Source organism: Fulmarus glacialis, unplaced genomic scaffold, assembly GCF_000690835.1.
Source record: "Fulmarus glacialis isolate BGI_N327 unplaced genomic scaffold, ASM69083v1 scaffold4829, whole genome shotgun sequence".
In the NCBI taxonomy this organism is placed as follows: Eukaryota; Metazoa; Chordata; class Aves; order Procellariiformes; family Procellariidae; genus Fulmarus; species Fulmarus glacialis.
Window position 1 is genome coordinate 8,368 of NW_009235070.1, and position 24,033 is coordinate 32,400.

The 24,033-nt window shown below is 35.7% G+C and overlaps 2 protein-coding genes across 2 annotated transcripts in view; both read right to left on the bottom strand.

Annotated features, from left to right (window-relative positions):
• Positions 1-2,182: 2,182 nt before the first annotated feature.
• F13B (coagulation factor XIII, B polypeptide) lies at positions 2,183-12,618 on the bottom strand. The gene is made up of 11 exons (XM_009585858.1): positions 12,537-12,618; positions 10,581-10,781; positions 9,902-10,087; positions 9,292-9,468; positions 8,957-9,133; positions 7,096-7,275; positions 6,676-6,768; positions 5,808-5,990; positions 3,783-3,983; positions 3,121-3,303; positions 2,183-2,394 (listed from the first exon to the last, which is right to left on the bottom strand). Exons 1-11 carry the CDS (start codon positions 12,616-12,618, stop codon positions 2,183-2,185), a joined length of 1,875 nt encoding a protein of 624 aa, XP_009584153.1.
• A 1,341-nt stretch (positions 12,619-13,959) lies between these two features.
• Positions 13,960-24,033, bottom strand: part of ASPM (asp (abnormal spindle) homolog, microcephaly associated (Drosophila)) — a 29,596-nt gene continuing 19,522 nt past the window's right edge. Inside the window, exons 20-29 of the mRNA XM_009585859.1 lie at positions 22,285-22,451; positions 21,260-21,359; positions 20,458-20,664; positions 19,775-19,924; positions 17,793-17,984; positions 17,150-17,342; positions 16,509-16,663; positions 15,395-15,571; positions 14,230-14,402; positions 13,960-14,150 (exon numbers count right to left, since the gene is read on the bottom strand). Coding sequence (XP_009584154.1) covers positions 14,045-14,150; positions 14,230-14,402; positions 15,395-15,571; positions 16,509-16,663; positions 17,150-17,342; positions 17,793-17,984; positions 19,775-19,924; positions 20,458-20,664; positions 21,260-21,359; positions 22,285-22,451 — 1,620 coding nt within the window. The 3' untranslated portion in view covers positions 13,960-14,044. The remainder of the gene's footprint in view (positions 14,151-14,229; positions 14,403-15,394; positions 15,572-16,508; positions 16,664-17,149; positions 17,343-17,792; positions 17,985-19,774; positions 19,925-20,457; positions 20,665-21,259; positions 21,360-22,284; positions 22,452-24,033) is intronic.

Sequence of the window (24,033 nt, forward strand, 5' to 3'; positions counted from 1 at the left end):
GGCGGGGAAGAAAGAACAAGACAATTAAATACACTGGCATAGACTGGTGTTAGGAAGCAACTGGGAAGATGCTGATGCCATCAGGCCTGGAATGGGCACCAACAGAGTGATATGTGGATGCTTCATCCGTTTGTCTTGGGTGTTTCTCCCTGCTAGCCAGAGAATGTGCCATCCCTCCCTGCCCTGAACAGGTCTTCCAGACCATGGAAACAGATTTGATGTCTGTGGTATGGTCAAGACTACGGATTTGGGGGTTTGGCCTGATCTAAGCTAAGGTGGTCACAAGTGCAGAGCTGCTTGACTGGTATCCCTGGAGAGTCTCAATTATACCATGTGCAGACCTTATTACCCTTTTTCTTGTTTATTAATCCTCTTTTCACCATGCTAGTACTTCCTTTTCTCCAGCTCGGTCTCCTTCCAAATAAACAACCTGCCCCAAATTACTTTCTGTCCATTTGTCCCAGTTCGGTTACATCTGTGTTCAAATTTGTTTTTTCTGATACTGATATCTAGGTAATGTTGACCTTGTGTGGCGTTACTGATGTGGCCACGAATGCACTAGTTGCCTTGCAAGATTTTGCTTACAGATCTAGTCCGTCATGTAAACACCCTTCATGTTCAAGGGAAATAGAGTTTTTCTTCTATCTTTCATAGACACAGGAATGATTAGGACGTAAAAACTCAGAGACTGAGATGAATTTCTATGTATTTTGGCATCAGCACAAATAGTTTCTGGATGCATAGCAAGCCTTGATAGCTATTAAGGTAACAATGCTCAACACACCAAAATTTACTGGTTAAAAACTTATCACCAATCATTTTGTTTAACCAAGTTCTTACATTATTTCTTAACTGAGAAAGACTCACCAATTCACATTACAACTGTTGTTCATAACATGACCTAGAAATAAAAGCTATAGTGAACATCTAGTTCAGATCTACATGTCACACATCAAAAGTTCATTATATTGCTAATCTCATTGTTATTTGTCTTCATTTTTAAATACTGCTTTACAAAGCAATGACTTTTTAATCTTTTGAAAGCATTTCGGAATGCTATTGTAAATAGCACGTAAATGCTACTTTATCAACCTTTTTTCCCACCAAATGGTTGACTAGGCTTTGATTAAATAAGCAGAATTTGTCTATTTCTTGAATGCTTTAATTTCTTTGTTGTTTTATTTATTCATGTAGCACTCACAAAAGCCTTGGAAAACCATACAGAACAGCATACACGCAATGAAATCACAGAAAGATGGATTTTAGAGATAAAATACAGAAGAGACCCTTACAGTCACTTTTTTATTAAAACATACTAAAATGGATGCTAGGCAAACATTGTCTATATTCCTGAATTTTCTTCGTATCTTCAGTCACACAACACGTTCAAAGGCAGAGCCCCAAGAGTACCAGTGTTTAAGTGTCATAGGAAATCATACAAAGTAGTTGGATTAAATATTTTAATAGTTTAAATTAGCAAAACAAAGATGCTTGCTTGACTTTTTTTTTTAAGAATAATAATCAACTACTGAGTAGGATTTGCATATTTTTAGGTTTTAAATGGTTTCATAGATCCATTAAACACAATCTTTTTTTTTTTTAAAAAACTTGCTTTTTTTTCTTGACCCTCAAGCCTTGTCCTTTAGAGGCTTCTTACCTGTGGAAGGAGACATGGGTGCTGTTAAGATGTACAAAAAAATAGGCCTTTCTCTGTAAAATTAGAATTTAAAATCATTTAACATCACAACATTGAAGGGCATGAAATTAAATCTCAATTTAGCTATATTCTGTAGTCACAAAAGCACTCATGCTATCAAAACCACCAATATCCTCACAAAGGGTACGACTTGCTCAGCATCTTCTTGTCATGGCGCTTTGCTCAAGTTCTCCAGATTGTGATGCATCCTCAAGTTTATCACTGTAAGCCTTACAAAACTGCTTCATCCTAATTTTTCCACACGTAGGCCAATATTGCATTCTTCTGCTGCATTCCCCGTCCTCATACCACAAAGCACTTCCACTTCCCTCCCGTTTCAGCTCAGACCCAAAAATGCCACTGAACACTCATTTCTCAAAGTTGACTGTAGTGATCCGGAAAATCTGAGGCCATCTTAATTCAGCTGTTAATACCAGATAAAGACCATGTACATACCTTTCCTATAGGCTTTCCTGAAGTCCATACTTATTTTCCTCTTTCAACACATCTTGGGTATGTCAGCTGTCCTCTCTTACACTGCGCTTGAAATAAAGTTGTACCAGATTCTGCTCCAAAATGGTTCTGTTTACAGTAAAATCCAACATAATCTCCATGGTAAAAGTAAACTTGATTCTCATAGAACCCTTGCAGCAGCACATTATTTTTCTCCATTTCATTTTTTGACAAAGTACATGGCTCTAAAGAGAGAAACTTAATCAGTGTTAATAAATCGATTATTTTTGAAATAGCGTCGTTTTGACTAGTCTACACTAAAACTCTAGATTATTTCCCACTCTCTTAACAAATTATACATGAAATCACTGTATTTTTGGATACTGCAGGCATGTCATATTCAAGAAAAACAAAAAGCCAGACAAGCTTACATTTGCTTCTATTAAAACTTTCATCTCTAACTGAAAAAACTGAAGTTGAGATCTTAGAGTTCTAGTTGACAACACTCAATTTATAGATTTTAAGTATCTGAACTTAGAGAGAGTTGGGGTTGTTCAGCCTGGAGAAGAGAAGGCTCCAGGGAGACCTTGTTGAGGCCTTTCAATACTTAAAGGGGGATTATAAGAAAGATGGGGACAGACTTCTTAGTAGGGCCTGTTGCGACATGACAAGGGGTAATGGTTTTAAACTAAAAGAGGGTAGGATTCAGACTAGACATAAGGAAGACATTTTTTACAATGAGGGTGGTGAAACACTGGAACAGGTTGCCCAGAGAGGTGGTAGATGCCCCATCCCTGGAAACATTCAAGGTCAGATTGAACGGGGCTCTGAGCAAACTGATCTCGTTGAAGATGTCCCTGCCCATGGCAAGGGGGTTGGACTAGATGACCTTTAAAGGTCACTTCCAAACTATTCTATGATTCTATGAATTATAGAGAGAAATAAGTGCTTATTTATCTTATCACACCTACCTATACAAACTGGTGGTGAAGTCCACTCTCCTTCAGAACAGTAGATTCTCTCAGATCCTTGCAAAAAATGGTAGTCAAAGCAACTATACTGAACTGAAGAACCACTGTCATACTGGGTCAGGGGTGGGAGAATAAGAGCTCCATTCACAATAGAAGGTGGAGAGTCACATTTTTGTGTAGGAGCTGGAATAACATTAAAAACATTTGAGAAACATTCAGCTTAAGAAACTAACAAATCAGCAGCTTTAAATGCCTGTCAACACTAGATATCTATCAACTCTCAGTTTCTTTTCTTATATTTCATTATGTCTCAGATCAGAATGCAATCTCCCGCTTAATTCTAACCATAAGAAATCCCTTGTGTGCCTTTAATTGTTTACAGCTGTCTTTCTACAGAGCTTTGAGTTCCCTGGGCTTGGAGAAGAGCTCCTCCCTCCTTTCTACAGCCTTCCCTATCAAAGGAAGGTGTATTGTTTTTCCGTGTTTGGATATACTTAACAATATAGCGGTCTTCTGCAAGGATATCTGTGCATATCTGTATTGTTGAACCCTAAACATCTATTATTTACATCATATTCTAGGCCTGCACTGCCAAAGCAAATTGTTTCTAAATCAATCTGAGATTGACTAATTAAAAAGGCAACTAAAAAGTATTGTTTTACCTTGCGTAATGCATTTTGGATATTTCAGTCTGCCATGGTTACACTGTGTCCTCCCAGGAGATGGAATGGTCTGGAGAAAATTGTATCCCTGTTTACATTCAAATTCTATGAGATCACCATGTAGGAAAATTAATTCTTCCTGTCTCCATTTCAACTCTATGTTGTTGTTGTTCATATCAGTTACACTAAGAGTGCATGGTTCTAGGAAATAAAAGCGTACTTCAATAAAAAGCACCCTTAAGTGATTTCTTAGCTCCATTTTGTGGGAGTCAAGAAAGAGAAATCTAAACCAATAGTTCTAAAATGTTTTCGAATCTTGTAAGAAAAAAAACTACAGATGCATAAAAAAAAAGAATGCAAATGTGAAGAAATAGGCTGACGTAACAGAAATAACATGCAAAAAAAAGCCTAAAATGGGAACAGTAAATCACAGAAAACACATACTTCTAACAAAATCTGGTTTCTACAAGTATTTGTAAACATATGGCAGCCTGCCTTTACCATTGAAGAAAAAAAACTTCTTTACTGTAACTTCAAAGGACTTTTTATAATGAAAATAGTCATCCATCAAAATTAACCTGTCAGATTTGGCTGACAGGTTTGGTAAGCCCTTCAAGGATAAGAGTAGTTAATACACAGTAAATTTAAACTGTTAACCTAAGGAAGTGTTTTGACAATTCCATTTTCTTTGCTTTTTTCTTTGTTTTGTCACTGTTAAAAGACTTTAGAGATCTTTCAAAAACCTTTGGAAGTTTTGTGTTCTTCTTTGGGCTTTTTCAGGTTATTTAAGGTCAATATTGGTTTGGTTGCTTTCTGACACGTTTCTTAAAATTTAGTGCCAGGATCACATCAGGTAGCCTAGCTTTCCATTAGACAGTTAACCTCATTAACTTTTGAAACCACTGCTCAACTTCAATAAAGCTTGACAGAGGGACAGTTATAAAAATAAATTTCTACAAGTTCCATGAGAATCATTGCCTGATAGAGGCCCTTATTAATGCTTTGCTAAGAGAAAGGCAAGGAGAAATCAGTTATTATGCATTCTGATGACAGCACCATAACAACAAATTGGTATGGATATTTTCCTGAAACTAACTACAGTATGTGCTCTTTCTGGTCTGATTAGGTGAAGGTTGAAAAGAAATCTCAGAAAACACAGAAAGGATGATGTGGTTATTTGGATGCTTAGGAGACAAATAACACTCATAGGAAATGAGTTTTGATTATTTCACAGGATTTGTTAAATTTGAGTATTCACATCCAAGAATGCTGACCTGGACCTTTCAATCCAGACGAGGTACATTTTACTCATTTAGAAATAGTAATTAAAACTGAACTGGTTATTTATTTGCATTTTCACAGTGGTCAATTTAACAAAGGATGGTAGTAAAATAGAATTATTTCATTACAGGATGGAAGGAAAGATAAACAAACAACTCTTGTAGATCATCAGAAGTAGTGTTCCTGCTAGTATTGGTAAATTCCTAATGGGAGGTCTATACATTGTTTTAAACAGCATACATAAGAGCAACATGGAAAAATTAGAAAGTCCAGAATGAAATGATAGATATAGACACACAATAAGAACAAACGCTCAAGGTTTAAAAATGAAAGTCCAAGAAGTCATTGTATTCCTTGTTAATCGTATCTAAAAGCCATTTTGGCAATGGCTGCAGTCGTTCTTTCTAAACATCTATTGAAGGACAAGAAAAAATTAACTGAATGGAGAATAGAAAGAAATTAGAGAATCCTCCTAAGGTAATAGGGATAGCTATGTTCTAGAATAGCTCACTTAGGAAAACAGAGGAATCTATTTAACTCAGTGTTTGTAAGAACAGGCCAGAGGACACCTAGCAGGAGTGGCGTAGGTATATTTGATTTTGGTTCATCCTCATGATTCTGCAATCTTTATTAACTCAAAATGAAAGAGAAAAGGTGGTCATGAAAGGACTATCTAGAGGTTCTTTCCAGTTTTACCTTTCTATATTACGCATGATAAAACTTGCTTTTTCTTACAAGACTTACCTAAGCAAGTTGGTTGTTCTGTCCAGTTTCCTTGTTCGCAGTAAACAGTACTAGGTCCATCCAAAAAATGGTAACGTTGACAACCATATTCTACTGAGGAACCATTTTTGTAACTTGTCAATAATGGACCAAGAAGAACACCATTTTTAATCACAGGTGGAGAGGTACAGTCTTGCTGCATTTCTAATACGAGGTAGGAAGATAGGTAATTAGATCTTTAAAACAATGTTAACACCAGTGGAAGTATCAGACTAATAATCGTCTGAGCAAAAAATTTACATACAAACAAAATGCAAACCAATATAATTTCTTTTTCAAATTTTGTTTTCAGAAACTCTACACTTGCCTCGCTGAATTGCAGACAGGCATTCTATTTCCCTCTACACTCCTCATCTACGTCCGCTCTTGACTCTTGCTTGTTTACACTCAATATAGATTAGTTCTTTTTCTGTGATGAGACAGTCTTTATTTGTTGCTTGAAATGTTCAGCCCATGTGTGGTTCAAAATAAACAAAAGAAACTTCACTGGAACTATTAATGAAAGGGTTGGCAAAATACTAATGAATTTGCATGTTCAGACAACATTAACAGAAGGGGCACAAAATGACTGAAGGTAAATGCTAATGTATGAAATAAAATTACAAATACAGCACAGGCTTATAGGTGTAGTTTATAATCACTAGAAACAAGCAACAATGGCTTTTCATTCATTCAGACTGCTACATTGACATCTGTACCACATGTAAACTTTTTCAAGAGTAAGGAACTGTACTGTAGCAAAAGAATAGTAAGAGTAGTCATAAAATGCCTTTAATAGCATTGGAGAATATTGAAGTCTCTTTTAAACAGAAAAGCAATGTTCACTTACTCATATCTTCATTGCGATATGTTTTGCTTGCCCTTGTTGCTGCATCTGCCTTGAGTGATGGTGGTGCCTCAGATTCCTGTTTATCCATAGTTCCTATAACCATAGCAGAAACTTAGAATCAGTTTTCTCAGAAATAACTCATTTTCAAATACCAAAACAGACGCTTATGTGTTGTAAGATGTAATAAAATCAATATTCCAGGGGAGAACTACACAACACAGATGTCAGTTGAATTTACCTAGCTCATCCTTTCTCTTTAATCTGTGAACAACGGATTGTCTGCAAATAATGCAGCAGCTTACCGCTCAAGCATTTTAACAGAGGAAGACATAAACAGTTTTGCAGAGGCTCTCCAGAAAATTCAGACATTGTTTGAAGAATCGTTTCTGTTAAGTTGTCAGTCTTCACAAAAGTACTAACCAATACAAATAGGGGGTGATGTCCATTTTCCTTTTTCACACTGGATTTCCTCAGATCCTCTTATTTCAAAGGTACTTTGACACTGTATACGAACTTTATCTCCATTATGATATGTTCTTCTAACTGTGATGATATGAGCATGAGGAGGAAGTGGTGGTGGAGGACATTTATTTTTTACATCTGAAAATAAAAAATGCATATTGTTTTCTCACTAGTCAAAACGATGTACACAATTAATTTACTATACAGCATGCAAGCCTATCACTCAAAAGATATTTTTGGTTGATCCAGAGTAACTACTTGCTCCCATTTTCTTAACAAAATGGGAGACCAAAATAAAAAAGTGATTTTACATTCAACAAATATAAAATAGAGGTATTATGCTATTGTACTGCTATAAACAAATTTGTAATTTCTCCAGATAGACTTAATAGAACATTCTTTAAAGGACTTCAGGAAATAGAGATTTTCCATATGCTCCATTGATGTAATATTTAAAGCAGCTTATGTATTAATTCTAATGCTACAGAAGCAGCAATAATAATAGCCCATTTCCTATCCCCCAAATTAAGTTTGTGATTACTGTATCCTCAAAACTAGAGTTAGGCCATGTTTTCATTTTCCTGAGCACCCCACCTTCTCTGCGCTTACTCAAGAAAAAAAAAAGAATAAATACAGGGCTGGGGTCCTAACACATGCCATTTAATCGAGAGATTCTAGTGCATTTTAAATGCTACTAGGAAAGGAAGATGAATTTCATCTTTGTACTCAATGACATAGTCTTCTACAAGATTAGCTATAAAGCAAGTACAAAACACTAATTTTACTGAAAACTGTGTTTAACACATCTATATTTTTTAAACGCTAAATATAATTTTTTTAATCTCAAGCACCCCACACAAAACAATTATTAAATTTCCTTTAGAAAACGTACTTCACGCAAAAAATTCCTGTAAAAATATGTTGGAAAAGAATACCATAGATTTAGCTTAAACCAATAAAAATGACTGATTGTCCCATCCTCTGTCATCAACACCTGGGATCCCTTGTATATAAAGCAGAGAATTTGTTACCATAAGGCAGTGAGATCTCCTAAAGCTCAGAAGTAGTCCTCATGAAGGGGACAATATCCAAATAAGACAATGACCCACAGCTATCAAGGTATGTTGAACAATATTATAAATTCTCAGCTAGCCTAAATGTTGACTGAGGCTAAATGGCTAATGTTTTGTGCTGTATACTGTATCTCATCTGGTTCACTAGACCTTTTATTCTTTTGAAAGTTTCTTTTCTGAGAACCTCTATTACCCCCCAATGATTGGGGAAGTGGTATTGCTAAAGCTGTGTTTCTGTCCTCAGGATGACCCTTCTAGTTAATTCTGTTGAAAACATGTACAGTTTGGTGAGGCTGTACAACTCTGAAAAGTACCACAATCCTCAAGCTCAGGAGGAACTTTTTACAAATTTTATTTTTAATGCCTCTGAAGAGGCATGTTCCCACCTCACAAGGCAGGATTAAACAGGCTTGATTCAACCTTCATGTAATCTGAACATGGTTTAACTTGAGCTTCAGGGGCTGAACAACTTGCCTGTAATTGTTGATTCCTGCTTCTCCAGGATACATCAGCAAGAGACAGTATCTGCTCTATTGTTAGAGTCCACTGAAAACTAATTCCAGTTATCATTGCCTCCCTCCCTGCTACTTTGGCTCCATGCCTTTCAGCTAACACTTGATTTCTATTTAGGCTGTGAACTGGTACAAAATGCGTATTTTTATTTTGTATTCACAAAGTATTTCATCAAAGAAGGTGCAAGTCTTTCACTAAGAATTTGACATAGTGAATCTATAAAAATAAGGTACCTTCACACACTGGAGGGTCTGGATGCCATCCGAAATAATAACATTGAATTAGGTCAAATTCACTGACAGAATAATTTTCCTCACAGAAAAAGTGAACTACATCTCCCTCTTCATAGATTTTCTTCACAGGATAGAAACCTCCATGTGCTATTCCACTCAAAGAGGAGCAAGATATCTCTAGGAAGAAATACACAGCAGTGAAAACCAGTTGAGGAGGGCTTCCCTCCTCTCCCCACCCCCCCAACAGTTTATAAAACAAGCCTTTTTGTAAATTTTTGTTCATTCGTAGAATAAATCATATTTCAAACATAATTATTTTCCAGCCCATTACATACTAGTGCAGTTTGGAGTAAGGGACCATCCATGTGTTAGACACACTGCTTCTTCTGTAGTGTTTCCTCCTGCAGTATAATATCCCTCATCACATTTGTACAGCAGTGTTTCATTCAATCGAAGCTCTTGTTGGGCTGTGAAGTAGCTGCCGTGAGGTAAACTGGGTACTTGACACGACTCTTAAATAAAGCATATGGATAATATTAATTGCTCTTTTCAAGTTATTAATCTGAAATTTTCCTTAGAAACACCTTAAAAGTGGTCACATGCAAGGCAAAATCTTTGCAAATAATGAATAATTAAAAATGTAGTAGTTTACACAGGTTTCCCAGTCGTCATTTGGGAAGAAAGTTTGGATGGCAACGGATTTATTTGAAACAATGCGATTTCATCTATACTGATTCCTTCTACATATGATTTTTTCTACACAAATTCACAAAACTAGCAACGTGTGAAATCTGACTTCTTCCCATAAGGTACAGCTGAGAACCTGATTTAGGAGTACTCAAATTATAACCTGACATAGGCAGTTTGGCCCTATAGGTACAGCAAGGACAGCAGAATTGTATACATTTAAGACAGATTATAAAGGAGAAAAATGCAGAATCCTACCAAATTTTTTAGTACAGCTTGGCTGGGAGGACCATCCTTCTGGCCAACACTGTACTGTATCTTCAGTACCACCACTTGGAGTATGGTAGCCTGGATTACATTTGTATTGCAGTTTCTCATGTATTTTGAAGTACATTTCTGTACCATAAAAAAAGCCATTTTCCAAAAGAGGCTTGTTACATTTTTCTAAATGAAAGGAGACAGCTTGGTTAGAAAGAAAGAATTAATGGAATATCTTTGTTCTCTGATAAACAAAAGAAGGGGGTTTCTAGCTATCCTGATCTAATCTTGTTTTCTTGAAGAAACTCTAACCCAATCATCAAACAATACATCAAGCCGATGATAATAACATGGAACACAACAACCAAGGAATCTAGAGCTAGGGAGGCTCTAGAGGATATACATCTGAGGGGAAACTATCTATTAGTTTTCCCAAAATAAGTAAACTGGGCAACTTCCTTGGCATTCTTATAAAAACATATATGGTAAAAGCCCTTAAAATATTGTAAAAACATTCCATATATAAACATATGTAGTTTGTACACAAAGGATTAATTTCACCTTGTCCTTACACACTTATTCCGCTTGTTATGCAGCTTCTGATCCTGTGAGTTCAAGGAAATCCTGCTAGAAAAGTTTCCTGCTAAAAGCAACGATGAGACTAGCAAAGCTAACTCACTGTAGCATTGTGGCACTGGAGACCATCCTTTTGCTGTACAAGTTATTCTTCCATCCTGAGTCCCAGTTTCAGTTGTATAACCAACCATACAAGAATAGGGAAGGTTTTTTTCCTTACGCATAGGGAAATAATAACTCTTGAAATTATAATAGTACTGGGCAATCTTTCCATTTTCTATGTGTGGCAAATCACAAGGTTTATCTGCAAAAAAATATATTTCTCAATAAAAATCTCAGCCCAGATATGAACATTTTTGCATTAATTTATTTAATATCAGTTGGATTGATTCAGGCTTTCAAACAAGGTGAATGAAATTCTGAATACTTACAAGCATGAAGGGTCCTGTAAGACTCACTGAAATTAAGATATATTACAATTATATCAGCTTTTGTTCTTTAGGTTCACAGGAATGTCAGTTGTAGAATGAAACTTCCTAACATGAACTGGGCAAAACTGATGCAGGACACATTTATTTGACTCTTTATTTAGCCCAAAAGATACAAGCGTGAACATCCTTTGCTGCATAAACATACTGACTTCTGCTCTAAAATCCAGTGGCAACAGTGTCAAGATTAGCTATGCCATAGCTCCTCATTCAGCAAATGTTATCGGAACTGTTGACAAACTGCCAGGAGGCAATATAGGAGTTAAACTTGCTGAAGAAAGGGAATTTAAGAACAGAGTCAACGGAAAAGAAAGAAGAGATGGAGGTTAAGGAAAGAACAAAAAGAACTGCAATTAAAAAAAAAAACAAAACAACAACAAACCAGTGACAGGAGAAAACCTTTAAAAGGAGTTGTGCTGAATACGACATTAAGTTATTGGGGGGGTGGGGGGGGGGGGGGGGCGCAATACTTATTTTTGGATTTCTTATAAAATTATCCTTTGAGTCTCAAAAATTCTCCATGGCATTACAAGGCAATCTAACCTGAAGAATCATGTTTTAAAAACTGAATCACCACCTATGAACCTCATTATAACTGGGCAGAATTTTCCCACAAGTTGGCACTGCTGCATTCATCCTACATATATTAGAACCAAAATAACAAACTATTGCTCCTTCACACAATAATGTCACTAGAATTTACTCATTTACTAGAATTTGCTGCAAATTTAGTATTTTTACTAAATAGAAAGTGCCAAGATAATTTTTTAAAAAATAATTCCCTTCCTCACACAGCCACTGTATCACATCTAAATAAAAAAATAAAGAGCCCAAACCTGAGACTAATTAAAATTTTTAAGTAATTAGAAGACAGAAATGGTTGCTACCTACATACATTTTGTTTGACTTTCCAAAGGGTATCAGCGTAATTTCAACTGCTTTGTGTAAGACAAAACTCTAGTGAAGACACACGTAGCTGCAACATATACAGTGGAGTTAAATATACATTAGCAGATACAAAATGAAATGCAAAAAAGGGACACCTTTTCAATTAATTACCCTCATATACAGTCCACAGCTTTGTGAACTCACAGTTCAAGTGGTATGTAAACTATATAAACCCAGGAATTTTAAGCAATACTGAAAAACAGGGATAGGAGATGCGGAACAACCCCAGAGTAGCTTCTGCAGGTTCCATTTAACTTCCACTCTTTCGCTTTGCGGTAAGTCAAAACACTTCAATCACCAAGACGCTTCAATATATAAAATGTTTTAATAGTACAAAATCCAGTTGGGTTAAGTGCCTCAAAACCGCTCAAATACACTTCAAAAGAAACTTTTTCTGAATAAAAGTCTGGACCTTTCAATATTACAGCTTTAAAGCTTAGATATGAATCTGTAGCCCTTAGCTACAGCAACAGCTGAATCACGATCATCAGCCATCTCACAACAAAATTATATTTAAAAAGCAGTGCTTACTCTTGGTAAAGATACGAAAGACTTAAGTTACCTTTGACTACATGTTCTAGATTCAATATACATTTATTAACAATAGAATTCAGTGTATTTACCTTCTGCAAAGAGCTTGCCTGAATACATCGTAACTAGGAAGAAAAAACAGCTTTTAAATCTCATCTTCATTACTGTCTCCATCAACAGTTTCCACCACCTGTGAAAACTCCCTAAATATTACTTGTAAATAATTAACTGGATTTTCAAAGGTATTCACAAATGCCTTAGTGTCCATGGTATTTTGTAACAAGTTATTTCACTGAAAACACTATTTTCATTTATTTTAATTCTCCAAATACCCTAACACTGGACTTGCAGAATTCAGCTTCCATTTGGCATACTTTACACTAGTAAAGAGGACAGAAGTTATCATTTTACAGGCAACAAGCTTATGGAACAATTTAAACAAATTGAACACTGTTCCCCTCAGAACCTCCTGAGTTCCAAGTTTAAAGGGCATTCTGTTATCAGATTATTTACCTTGGCTGAAATAGGAGGAGATAGAGAATTTCCCCTCTCCAGCCCCCTCCTCCAGCCTACCCCCATATAACCAGTCAGTTGCATTCTATATATTATTCATTCTGGAGGCTCTTACGTTAAGAACATAGCCACTACTATTAACTGTCTGTTGGGTTTTGTTTTATACAGCTAGACCCTTTCGAGTCTTTTTTTAAGAAAAAAAAAAACAAACCAAAAAAACCAACAAAACCTCATTTACAATGCATTATCACCTGACTAATGGCTACCAGCTGATTTAGCATCACGTTCCACCCTTGGAAGGCATAATCTTTAAATTTTGGGGTGGAAGGGTATAATTTTACAGTTTTCATTTTCTTGGCCTTGCTCTAAGAAAATGCAATTCCAAGACACAAGAGAACAGAATTTAAGGGAGATGCTGTGATGAACACCATCTATCCAGCATCATGAGATGCATGCTTGTACGTACTGCTCACTTGATAGGAAGAAAGCACTCACAAATCACCTCCCTTAAAATACCAGACCAGAATTTCTAAATTCACCCTTACAACATCCCGTTGTTCCATCATAATCTTGTAGTATTTAAAAAAAAAAATGGGAATTATAAAAAAATTTTTTTCCTACAGTCACACATGATCCCTCAATACCTTACTAGAAAGTAAACTCAAGCTCCCCAAAAAACAGTAGCCAGTTTTGAAATCCACAGACTATACCTCCCTTCCTACCTATACCTCTCCAGATCAGACAAGCCAGCATAACTCTCCCACACAAACAGCTGTTTTTTATAGCATTCTACAATATTTAGTCAGAGCAAGGAATACCAGGCTATTTGTAAGATTCACAGTTGTATAATAATAATAGTACATTACTGCACTAGTGAAATTTCCAGGGCTTATGATTTTATTGTACAAATGCTTTTGGTAGTAGTACAAAAAAGCTGTATACAACACAAAAAAGTTACAGAAATGTTAATTGCAATTTGAAAAAACATTTTTAAGGGTAGCCTGACACTTACTTGCTTTCTTTCAAAATCATTTAGTCTACTTCATACATACTGTACAAATACATTTTCATATACATCATTTACATTTCAGTAGCAGGCAATACCAAGTGTATCCATCACCATCAGAATTGCTTGCAGAGGATCCACAATTTCTTGCATGTTATCTTTCCTCAAAACCCAGTCTGGTTTAATTCTGTGAAAATATTAGTAGCTTGTCATTAAAATATTATATTGCCGCAGCCAAAACAGCAGACTAATTTTTAAGCTCTTACCTTGAAACTGTTTTTATTCTTAGAGGAGTTACTGGAACAAAGGAAGTTCCACTTAAGAAAGTGTGTGTTTTCTGCTTCACAAGTGTTCTCTCTGCATCCATTCTGTGTTTACGAGCTGTAAGTTTATATAGGCTTTGAATGCAAGTGACAGCTCTTGGTATGCTCCGGATTTCCTGAGAAAAGGTGAAAACAGTACACAGTTAATACTACAAGTTCGAAAGCAACTTAACAAATCAAGAAATCTGTTTTATTCAATGAAAACTGCATGTTTATAACTTAAGGTGAACTTCTACCCACAAGTACAGTGAAACCATTTTAAAGCCAGCAGAGCTACAAGTCAGTGGTCTAATGCTTTCAAAATACTTAACAACTTGTATGTGACTTGACATCTCAGAAAATTCAAGCTCTTACAAGTCAGATTTTACTAATTTCTCATTAAAACCAATTTTTACATATATCATTGGCATATGCCTTCAATGATTGGTACAGAGAGACAAATTAGTGTTTGTACCCATCTTCATAGCAATGAAAGAATAATGCAATGGTCAGAGGTGAGTGGTTAACTTATGTGCTTACATCTGATGGATAAACAGCTAGTGAATTTATAGCTTAGAACCCTGATTACCCTAATAACCTTATTAGGGATTCTAGCAATAGGCATGAACAAAGGAAATTTCTTTCAGAAATAGGCTATGCCTCTTTTACAATAGAGTATATCATCACAAAGTCATGGACAATTGCCAGTTGTTATTGACAATAAAGATCTTAACTTTACCTGAAAAGCAACAGTAAACTTTCAGAAACGGAATAAAAGTTAATTAAGTGGCAACTAAACTATATCTAATGCTAAGCAATTGATAGAAAGTCATCAAAAGCCTGTGGAAAGTAGGGATTGCAATATCATAATCTTGCAAGGATTGCAGGATCAGAACATCAATGTCTTATTGAATAGCTCTGGGTGACCAGGGCATACAAAGCACAAAATAACGAGTGCTTTCACCGCCTTGGAAATGCATTTTTTTTTAATCAGAGTTTAGTCATAATTAATATTACAGCCATAATAGGTATGTAGAAAGGGAGAGAAAAAAAAATTACAAACACCACCAAAACATGCAAGAAAAGCATGTTAAATCAAATTATTAAATCCAAAACATTTAAGTCTTACCAAAGCTCTTTTAGAGTCCTTTGAAAGGATGGCCAACAAACAACAGGTCTTTGTGAAAATGCTTCCTCCTTTCTCTGAAATTTTGTCCCCAGCTTTCCCTCTGTACATTTGCAGTAGGTCTAGTAACGTATCTATAGAATTTTCTACTTCATAAACTGCTTGAGTAGTTCTTTCATACTGTTATACAAAAAAGACACAGGAGAGTTTATACAGACAGATCTTCAAAATACCTTTCAGGTTAGAGAAAAAAGCAAAATCCATATTGTCCCCTAGATTAAATTTGTAGCTGATCTGGCATCCAAGTGATAAAAATCACTTCTGCATGTTACACCATTGTAACAGGTTACAAAAAGTTACCCTTTGTGCTTCACCCCTTGTTTAGAAACTTGTAGAATCTGATCTTACATTTAAAATAGAAGAATAAATTAGAATAAGTTTAGAGAAATTTAAAAATAAGTTTAGCCTAAATGTTAGATTTTTTTTTCCTGAAATAAAAGAATTTGAATGTAAATGCTGTAGGATGGATATAAGATCAAAAAAATATGTTTAGTAAATATTTTAAATTTCAAAGTAAAAAACTCTAGAACAATCAATCCGTAGTCAATAAATACAGTACTGCTACAGTACTAAAGCAGTTTTAAGTATTTATGAAAATAATCAGTTCTGTAAGAAATCAAAAAGTGTAAATATAGTCTCTTCTATGACATGAATTTGGAAAAGTACCCTGTCTTCTGGAACATACACATTTCTACCTTAAAAAAACCTCATAGCTTATCCTAACTACTACAAGTTTTGCATTTCTACATGATTTTATACATTTCTACACAGTTTCATGCAATACTCAGGATACCTTGCAACGTAATCAGTTAAAAGTAAAATTATTACTTTAAGCCCATGAAATCATTTTCTTTTGACAAAAGGAAAATTAAATCATAATTATTACAAAGTAGATAATTGGTTTCAAAATAACATAGTTAAAATTCAGAAACGTTTTTTTAATTCAAAACTATTAATTTTGTTGTTTCATATTTATTCAGAAATGTTGCGGATAAATAAATACTACAGTAAAGTAGTCTACAGCTTATAAACCTGCAAAAGAAAATATTGAAGTTACCTTTGAAACATTAAGTAGAACCTGAATTGAATATCTGATCACATCCATGCATGGAACACTCCGGTTGCAACTTCGGATCAGAACAAAAATAGTGAAGATTGCTCTGCTTTGGGCCATATTTTCACAACAGAGCGGGGACAGCCTGGTAGCCACCTCTATGATAATTAAAGAAAAAAAAAAAAAGAAAACTGTGAAGCTCAAGCAATTTAATTGCAAACGAGGGTTTTCTCTTATTTTTAAGTAGAAGTGCAAAGAAGTAGAAACAACAATTATTGATTTAAACAAATATTTCTAAATTAATAGTTTTAATATTCCAGACTAAAAATTAAGCAGACAAAACAATCCACGGAGAACATATACTGATAGTAAATATAATTGACTTAGGTAAGGCATAGTATTAATAGGACTGCCAGAAAATCAGAGCAATCATATAGCATTTCCTTTCTCTACATAACCATTTTAATGTTGTTCTTAAATCAATAATCTAATTTTAGTCTGGAAAAAAAAAAAAACAACAAAACATACTCTCTAACACGTTCACATTTTACAGTCATACTGAAAGCCTAAATATCATTATGAACTCTTCTCAGCTGAAAAATTCCAGTTTCTATCTATCAGTTATAATTAAACAAAATACTGACCAAGATGCTTTAATGCTGCAAGAATATAAGAGAGATGCTTGTATTTTAGAAGGTATTCAATAGCAATTGCAGTTCTGTTGCACAGTTTGTTTTCTTCTCTGCTTTTTTCATTAGCCTTTTCTAAACTGCGTCTTAAAGCTTTAGTTTTTGCTGTGTCATTACTCTTTCTCCAAAAATATCCTCTCCACAATGCCTATAGAATTTCACAAAGAGAAAAAAGGTTGAAAAAAGGTGAACAAGAGACAATAGAACTTCCGTTACTATTCCAAATCAATTTTACACAAGTCTGACAAAGTATTTAATTACCTTGGTTATTAATTTTTAAGTAATTACCATTCAGTGTTTAATCTTCCAAATGCTGAATTTTCAAGACAAAAGACCAAAACATGCATGCATGTACACTCCACACACACTCCCACCTAAGTCACCTCAACCAGTATCTGCTTATATTACTTCATGATCTGTTTGCATTTAGCTTTGATGTCCAAACTGAAGCTGACTTGGCTTGCAATTTAACTGATAAATTCACCTACCAAAGTAAACATCTCTCCTCTTCCCAAAAATGCATGAGAGAAAAAATGAAAAAGCAAAAATAAAATTTAAAAAAAAAAAAAATTGTAGTTTTCTTACAAGAGTCATTTACCTGAAATTTAATTATTCCAACTGCAAATTTTCTCCTACGTCTGCAGGCAAGGAATCTTCGTACATTTCGCTGGATTATGGTTGCTGCATAATTTCTGTGGTTTAGCCAGCCTCGAATCACATGTTGTAATTGAATGATTCTTTGACAATCTTTTAGAAATCTCTTTTGTTCCATTTTTGCTCGGAACCATCTCTGTTGAAAATTAAAGTACCTTTCTATTTATTTATTTAAGACTTTTCCCTAAATTCCCTTCTTCCATTAAACAATGCTTAAACAATTAAGCTTAAAACAACATTAAAATGCTTAAACAAGCATTGATAAGAACTGAAGAACTATTTTAACATGAACATTGACAGATACAGTTACCATAAACATCACTAGCACTTATATAACCACCATGATGCAGCTCTGATTGGCCTTGGGGTAGCTGAAATGCAAGACTGCAAAATGAAATCTTAACTAGGAGCAGTTACGGAAGCATTCCGTATAGAATAGAATAGAATATTTTATTTTCAGTTGGAAGGGACCTACAACGATCATCTAGTCCAACTGCCTGACCACTTCAGGGCTGACCAAAAGATAAAGCATGCTATTAACGGCATTGCCCAAATGCCTCTCAAACACCGACAGGCTTGGGGCACCGACGACCTCTCTAGGAAGCCCGTTCCAGTGTTTGACCACCCTCTCGGTAAAGAAATGCTTCCTGATGTCCAGTCTAAACCTCCTCTGGTGCAGCTTTGAACCATTTCCACATGTCCTATCACTGGATACCAGGGAGAAGAGATCAGCACCTCCCTCTCCACTTCCCCTCCTCAGGAAGCTGTAGAGAGCAATGAGGTCACCCCGCAGCCTCCTTTGTTCTCCAAGCTAGACAAGTCCAAAGTCCTTAGCTGCTCCTCAGAGGACATTCCTTCCAGCCCTTTCACCAGCTTTGTTGCCCTCTTCTGGACAAATTTGAGGACCTTCACATCCTTCTTCAATTTTGGGGCCCAGAACCGCACACAGCACTCAAGGTGAGGCCGCACCAACGCTGAATACAGTGGGATAATCACCGCTTTTGACTGGCTGGTTATACTTTGTTTGATGCACCCCAGGATGCGGTTTGCCTTCTTGGCTGCAAGGGCACACTGCTGACTCCTATTGAGCCTGCTGTCGACCAGCATCCCCAGACCCCTTTCTACATGGCTGCTCTCAGCCACTCACCTCCCAGTTTATACTTGTGCCCCACATTACTCCATCCTAGGAGTAATGGCTGGCTCTTTACTCTTGGCTGGCTTTTAAGGAGAACCACCACTCCACTTTTCTCATTTCCCAGCTCTGTTTCTTCCCCTCTATATACAAGGAAGGGAGACACGGTACCGTATGCCAAATCTGAGCAAAAAAGAGCCTCTTCCACCCATTTGCTCTTGCCTTAAGGGGAAAATAAAACTTATGGGGAGAGAGAACAGATTTGGCATATATATGGAGGAGGAGTAGGACAGAGTTTGCCATAACATCCTTGACTAAAGAACAGCTATTTCAGGGTTCCCGTTTCACCCTCTCCATTTAGCTAATGCTGACCTTCCATTATTGGGACTAAGCTAATGGTCAGTTTGGAGACCTGAAGATAATTTTTACTATTAGTCAGTGCTACAATACAGACCTGATTTTTGATCTTGCTTCTAGAGAACTAAAACATGTTTATATTAAAAATGCTGCAACTTAGGTTCTGGTACCACTGGCAGGTTAGAGACATCCAACCAGGTAAATCACTGTATCCCAGGGGATTGTTCGTGTAAGGAGATGCTCTTCATTTCACGAGACTTACAGGTTGTCTTGTCTGATCTTTCCTACTTCCAGTAGGGTGTAAAGAAATAGACTAAGACAGCACTCAGATTCCTTTAGCAAGCTTGAGGGTCTGAAGGAAACAAACTTTCCCATCCATCCTCAGCTTAGAAATTAGACTATGTTACACAAAATCATTCATCCTTAATTAGACTAACCTGTATTATAAGAACAGACGAAATCTGTTTTTGTGCAAGTTTTAAGATGAGGTGAATCCTATACGCCCTTTGAATTTTAATTGCAGAGATATGATGATATGCAGCTGCTGTAAAATAAAGTAGTCTCTCCTTTTGTTTCTGTTCTGAAAACTGTAGAAGGAAAACAAAACAAGGAACATCATTAATTTTCATACTCAGAGGTAGCTGACGGTCTATGCAAAGACCACAGTACACAGCAATATACTATTAGATGCTGAAGAATCGCCTCAGAAGTCATTACCTCAGAACTAAGTAAGCTACCTTTCTTCAATACTAGGTCTCTAAACAATAACAGAGAGAGTGATTGTAAGCAACAACATTAACATATAGCAGAGAACAGTTTCATTGTAGGCGTGTGTGTGCAGAAGTATCAGTTATAGGTAAGCCACAAAGATCTCGGAAGCTAAAAAAAAAAAAAAACCCCACACCCAACAATGAAAACCTATTTTAGTACTAAAGGATTGTGAGGATCAAACTGTATTCTGATCTATTCTGACCCACCCAATTCTCAAAGCAGTCAAAAAGAATTTGAGTACAACAACAAGTGATCAGGTTTTCCTTTTCTTGCCAGCTAGAATTAATACTAAAACAGCTATAGAGATACTTTACATTAAAAGTATAGTTTTAATTTGAAGAATACCAACCCTTTTTCTGACTAAATAACCCTGTATAAATGCTTGCAGTTTAATGACAGCTCTTCTAGTTTTGTTATATTTCATAAATTGAAGCCTGCCTTCCTGCCAAGCCCTCAGATGTTTTTGGATAATTACAGCAGCAGCTTTTTGTTGAATAAGTTTCCTTCTTGCCTTGAAACCTCTGTATGCTTTTTGGATCAAACATGCAGCTTGAAGCTTCTGAAGAAGATTTTAAAGAATGCATTGATAATTAAACTTTAGTTCATTCCTGTCACGATCAATATACATTTATATTTTAGTTCTAGATTTTTTTTTTCCATCATAAGAAAAAGAACAAAAATAAAATAGGAAATACAATCAAACTCATGCAGTAATAGTTTATATAAAGATGCACTTTCACAATTTGGAAGGTCTTTTCCCTTACCTAAACGGGGTCAAAATATGGGCAATTTAACTTAGTCCTTTGTAAGCAATAAAGCCAGCAGAAAGTTTTACATTTTATCTTGTTATCAGTATAGACAGGGGTAATTCAACAGTTGGAACTGTTCGAAAACAAGAATCAACCTCACTGCTCAAAGCAAAAAGGAAATTTAATATTTTGAAGATTCAACAGTTTTGATTTGAACAATCTTTGTTCCAGCCCCACCTTTTCTCTCTTCTATACTTCTGCACATTGACAACAAGAATCACTCAAATACATTGAAAACTTTTAATACAACCATGACATAGCAGAGTGCAAATTAAAACACACCTTTCTTAAAAGTCTTCTAGCCCTGTACTGTCTATATGCCAACTGAATCTTAACTGCAGCATTCTTAGTTGCCAGAAACTGATGTTGAATCATTCGTGCAGTAAGGGTTGCTCTCCATCTTCTTTGAATGGTAAGTGCACAGAACTTCATTTTCAAAAACCTAACACGAAAATGCATTTTAGGTTTTTTTCCAGAAGTTGAGAACACTTGCATTTTTAAAGTAAGAAAACAGTGAAAGTATAGAATTATTGAGATAGATATTGCGAAAGCAGAGCTGTTATCAACCAAATCTTGGAACGCTAGAACAAGGGGATAGCCAGCAACGTTGGCAGAAAGACTGGTTTAAAATAGAAGATACTTTCCGTTTTCCCACAGTAGGTACTTCCAGTACTTGCTGCCAAACGAGGCTGGGGAGAGAGACAGCCGTTTAAAAGGCATTAGACAAATTGACATACAACAGGTCCACAAAAGGATAATAAAGGGATTAGGCAAGGATGTAAGTTCTAGCATCCATAATTTAACAAGCATGGATGCTGAGGGAGGGCCTTATAAAGTGGTCAGGTTAACATACTATCCCTAAACAGCATCTTCTGCTGCTACTGGCAGAGGACAAAATTCTGAATGAGGTGAGCTATCAGGCTGATTTAGTAGAGCCTTTATTGTAAAACCATCTCACGGCAAAATAAACACAAACTAGTTTAACTATTCCAGTATGCATTATAATGAAATAGCTTTTTATCCTATTAGTTTTATGCTAAAATTTTAACAATATCCAGAATATCCTTCCCGTAAAAAAAGACAAGTGAAAAAAAGATCAAGGCCTACTCTTTCTAGATCCCCAATATACAAAATTTAAGTTTGTGAGGTAGCTTCCAGTCCAGAAAAATATTTAAACATAAGAAAAATCTTGTGCAAAAGAATAATCCCACCTGCATCAACAGGATTATGTTCATACATGTTACATAGATGCTGCAGGGTCAGAGTCTGAGAATCGACAGGCATTTACCAGAGTGCAAAGCAGTACTAAATAATTATATAATAAAAGCTTTGAAAAGTAGAGAAATTTATATCAAATTCAGTATTACCGGGTCCGCTGCTGTTTTGTTTTGAAATGACTCTGAATAACACGTATAGCTTTTACCACAGATGCATATTCCTTTCGTGCTCTGCAGCCTCGAAACCAGGCTTGAATTAGTTGTACTGCTCTCAATTTGTTAACCCACTGCCTGGCTTTATATCCTCTATATGATGCCTATTAAATATATAAAAAGAAAAAAAAAATTCAAAACTTGATTTTTGTTTGTTCGTTTAATGGATCAAAAAAAATTAAAAGGAAAAAAGTCATGTTAGCATGAAAGGCTTTTAGGATTCCTATCTCTACAGTATTACAAATATCTAATTTCTCACATCTAGAAAATGTTTTCTAAAGCAAGTGAAATGCATTCAGGGAAACACCACAAATGCCACTCTCTTTAATGTCTGTAAAAATAATTATGTCATGAAGAAACAAATACAAGAAAGATAAAAAAAAAAAAAAACAACAAAAAACACCTTCTGGGATTACCTGAATTCTAATGGCAGCTCTTTTCATTTGATGGTATCTTTGTTGTTCAATATTTCGCATCTGATGGGCTCTGTAGTACTGCTGTATTAATACAGCAGAAAACTTGCACCGAAGGTATTTCTGTCTCTGAATAAATCCACGGAAAAACGCCTTAAAAGAAAAAGACAATCTTGGAATATTTTACCACCTGCATGGTATTGACTGGGAAGATGTTTGCATATTTTTAAGTATAGCTGTACTCACTGGTTAGAAAAACAACAATATAAGTAAATATATTTCTGATTTCCCAATTAATTCTTTTTTTCCCTACCTTTTAAAGCAAAATAATCATACTTACATGGTTCAGGATACAGAATTTAAACATTCAGAAAATAACTAAGATGCTGCCACTTCCCCCCCAAAAAATGGAGGTGAGGAAGGCATACCTGTTTTCTTATCTGTTACGTAGAGCATGTGCTCTCCAACAAGATAGTAATAGCAACCTAAAAAATTATTACGAGAGATTATTTATTTCCCTTTCATCCCTGATTTGGGGGAAAAAATCCTTTCATTCCAGTAATACCCTTCAGGGTATCAGAGAAACCCCTTCCGTTAGGGTAAAATAACAAGGCCCCCACAGGAAGTCACTTAAAGCTTTTCCCAGAAGAAAAGGAAATTTTAAAAAAGTGTACTCTCACTACATACAAATCATAATTAATATAAATAAGAAGGAAATATACCTTCCTTCCTCATCCAAAAAAAAAAAAAAAAAAAATTTGAAAAAGCATTTCAGAGTAACTAGTCTTCTAAGCGTCTTTGAACTCACACTGGATGGATATTTAGCTTGCTACATGGAGATGAGGAACAATCCTCATTACTTCTTGCTGACCACACTTTTATTGCATCAATGATGGAAGGAAAAAACATCAAACTAAATACTTCCCACTTCCTAGAGTGCCTCTGAGAAATCACAGATACAGTTTCACACTAAGTTTCATGTGGCGCCACTCAAGGTACCAACTGAAATGTACAATACGAATGCAATTTCTCTCCTTGCATTCCTCTTCAAAATCTTAGCTAGGCACTCAAATTAGTCTAGGGCCACCTAATAAATCTAAAAGAACTAACATGATTGATTTACTCATGCCTTCCTAAATATGAGTCTTAAAGAATGCAGCAGTCATGCCTTTTTTACCATTTACTTCACTTTATACCCAATACCAGTGCCCACTCGTTTCAACATGTCAAAACACCTTTCATTCACATCCTAATCAAAGAAAACATTCATTAA

Excerpts from the sequence above, each read along its gene's own strand:
- F13B (XM_009585858.1), bottom strand. The coding sequence starts at position 12,618 with ATGGAGACAGTAATGAAGATGAGATTTAAAAGCTGTTTTTTCTTCCTA. Across the intron at positions 6,769-7,095 it reads ATCACCCCCTATTTGTATTG|GAACTATGGATAAACAGGAA; the intron begins GTTAGTACTTTT and ends CTATGGTTATAG. Across the intron at positions 3,984-5,807 it reads AGAACAACCAACTTGCTTAG|AACCATGCACTCTTAGTGTA; the intron begins GTAAGTCTTGTA and ends TTTATTTCCTAG.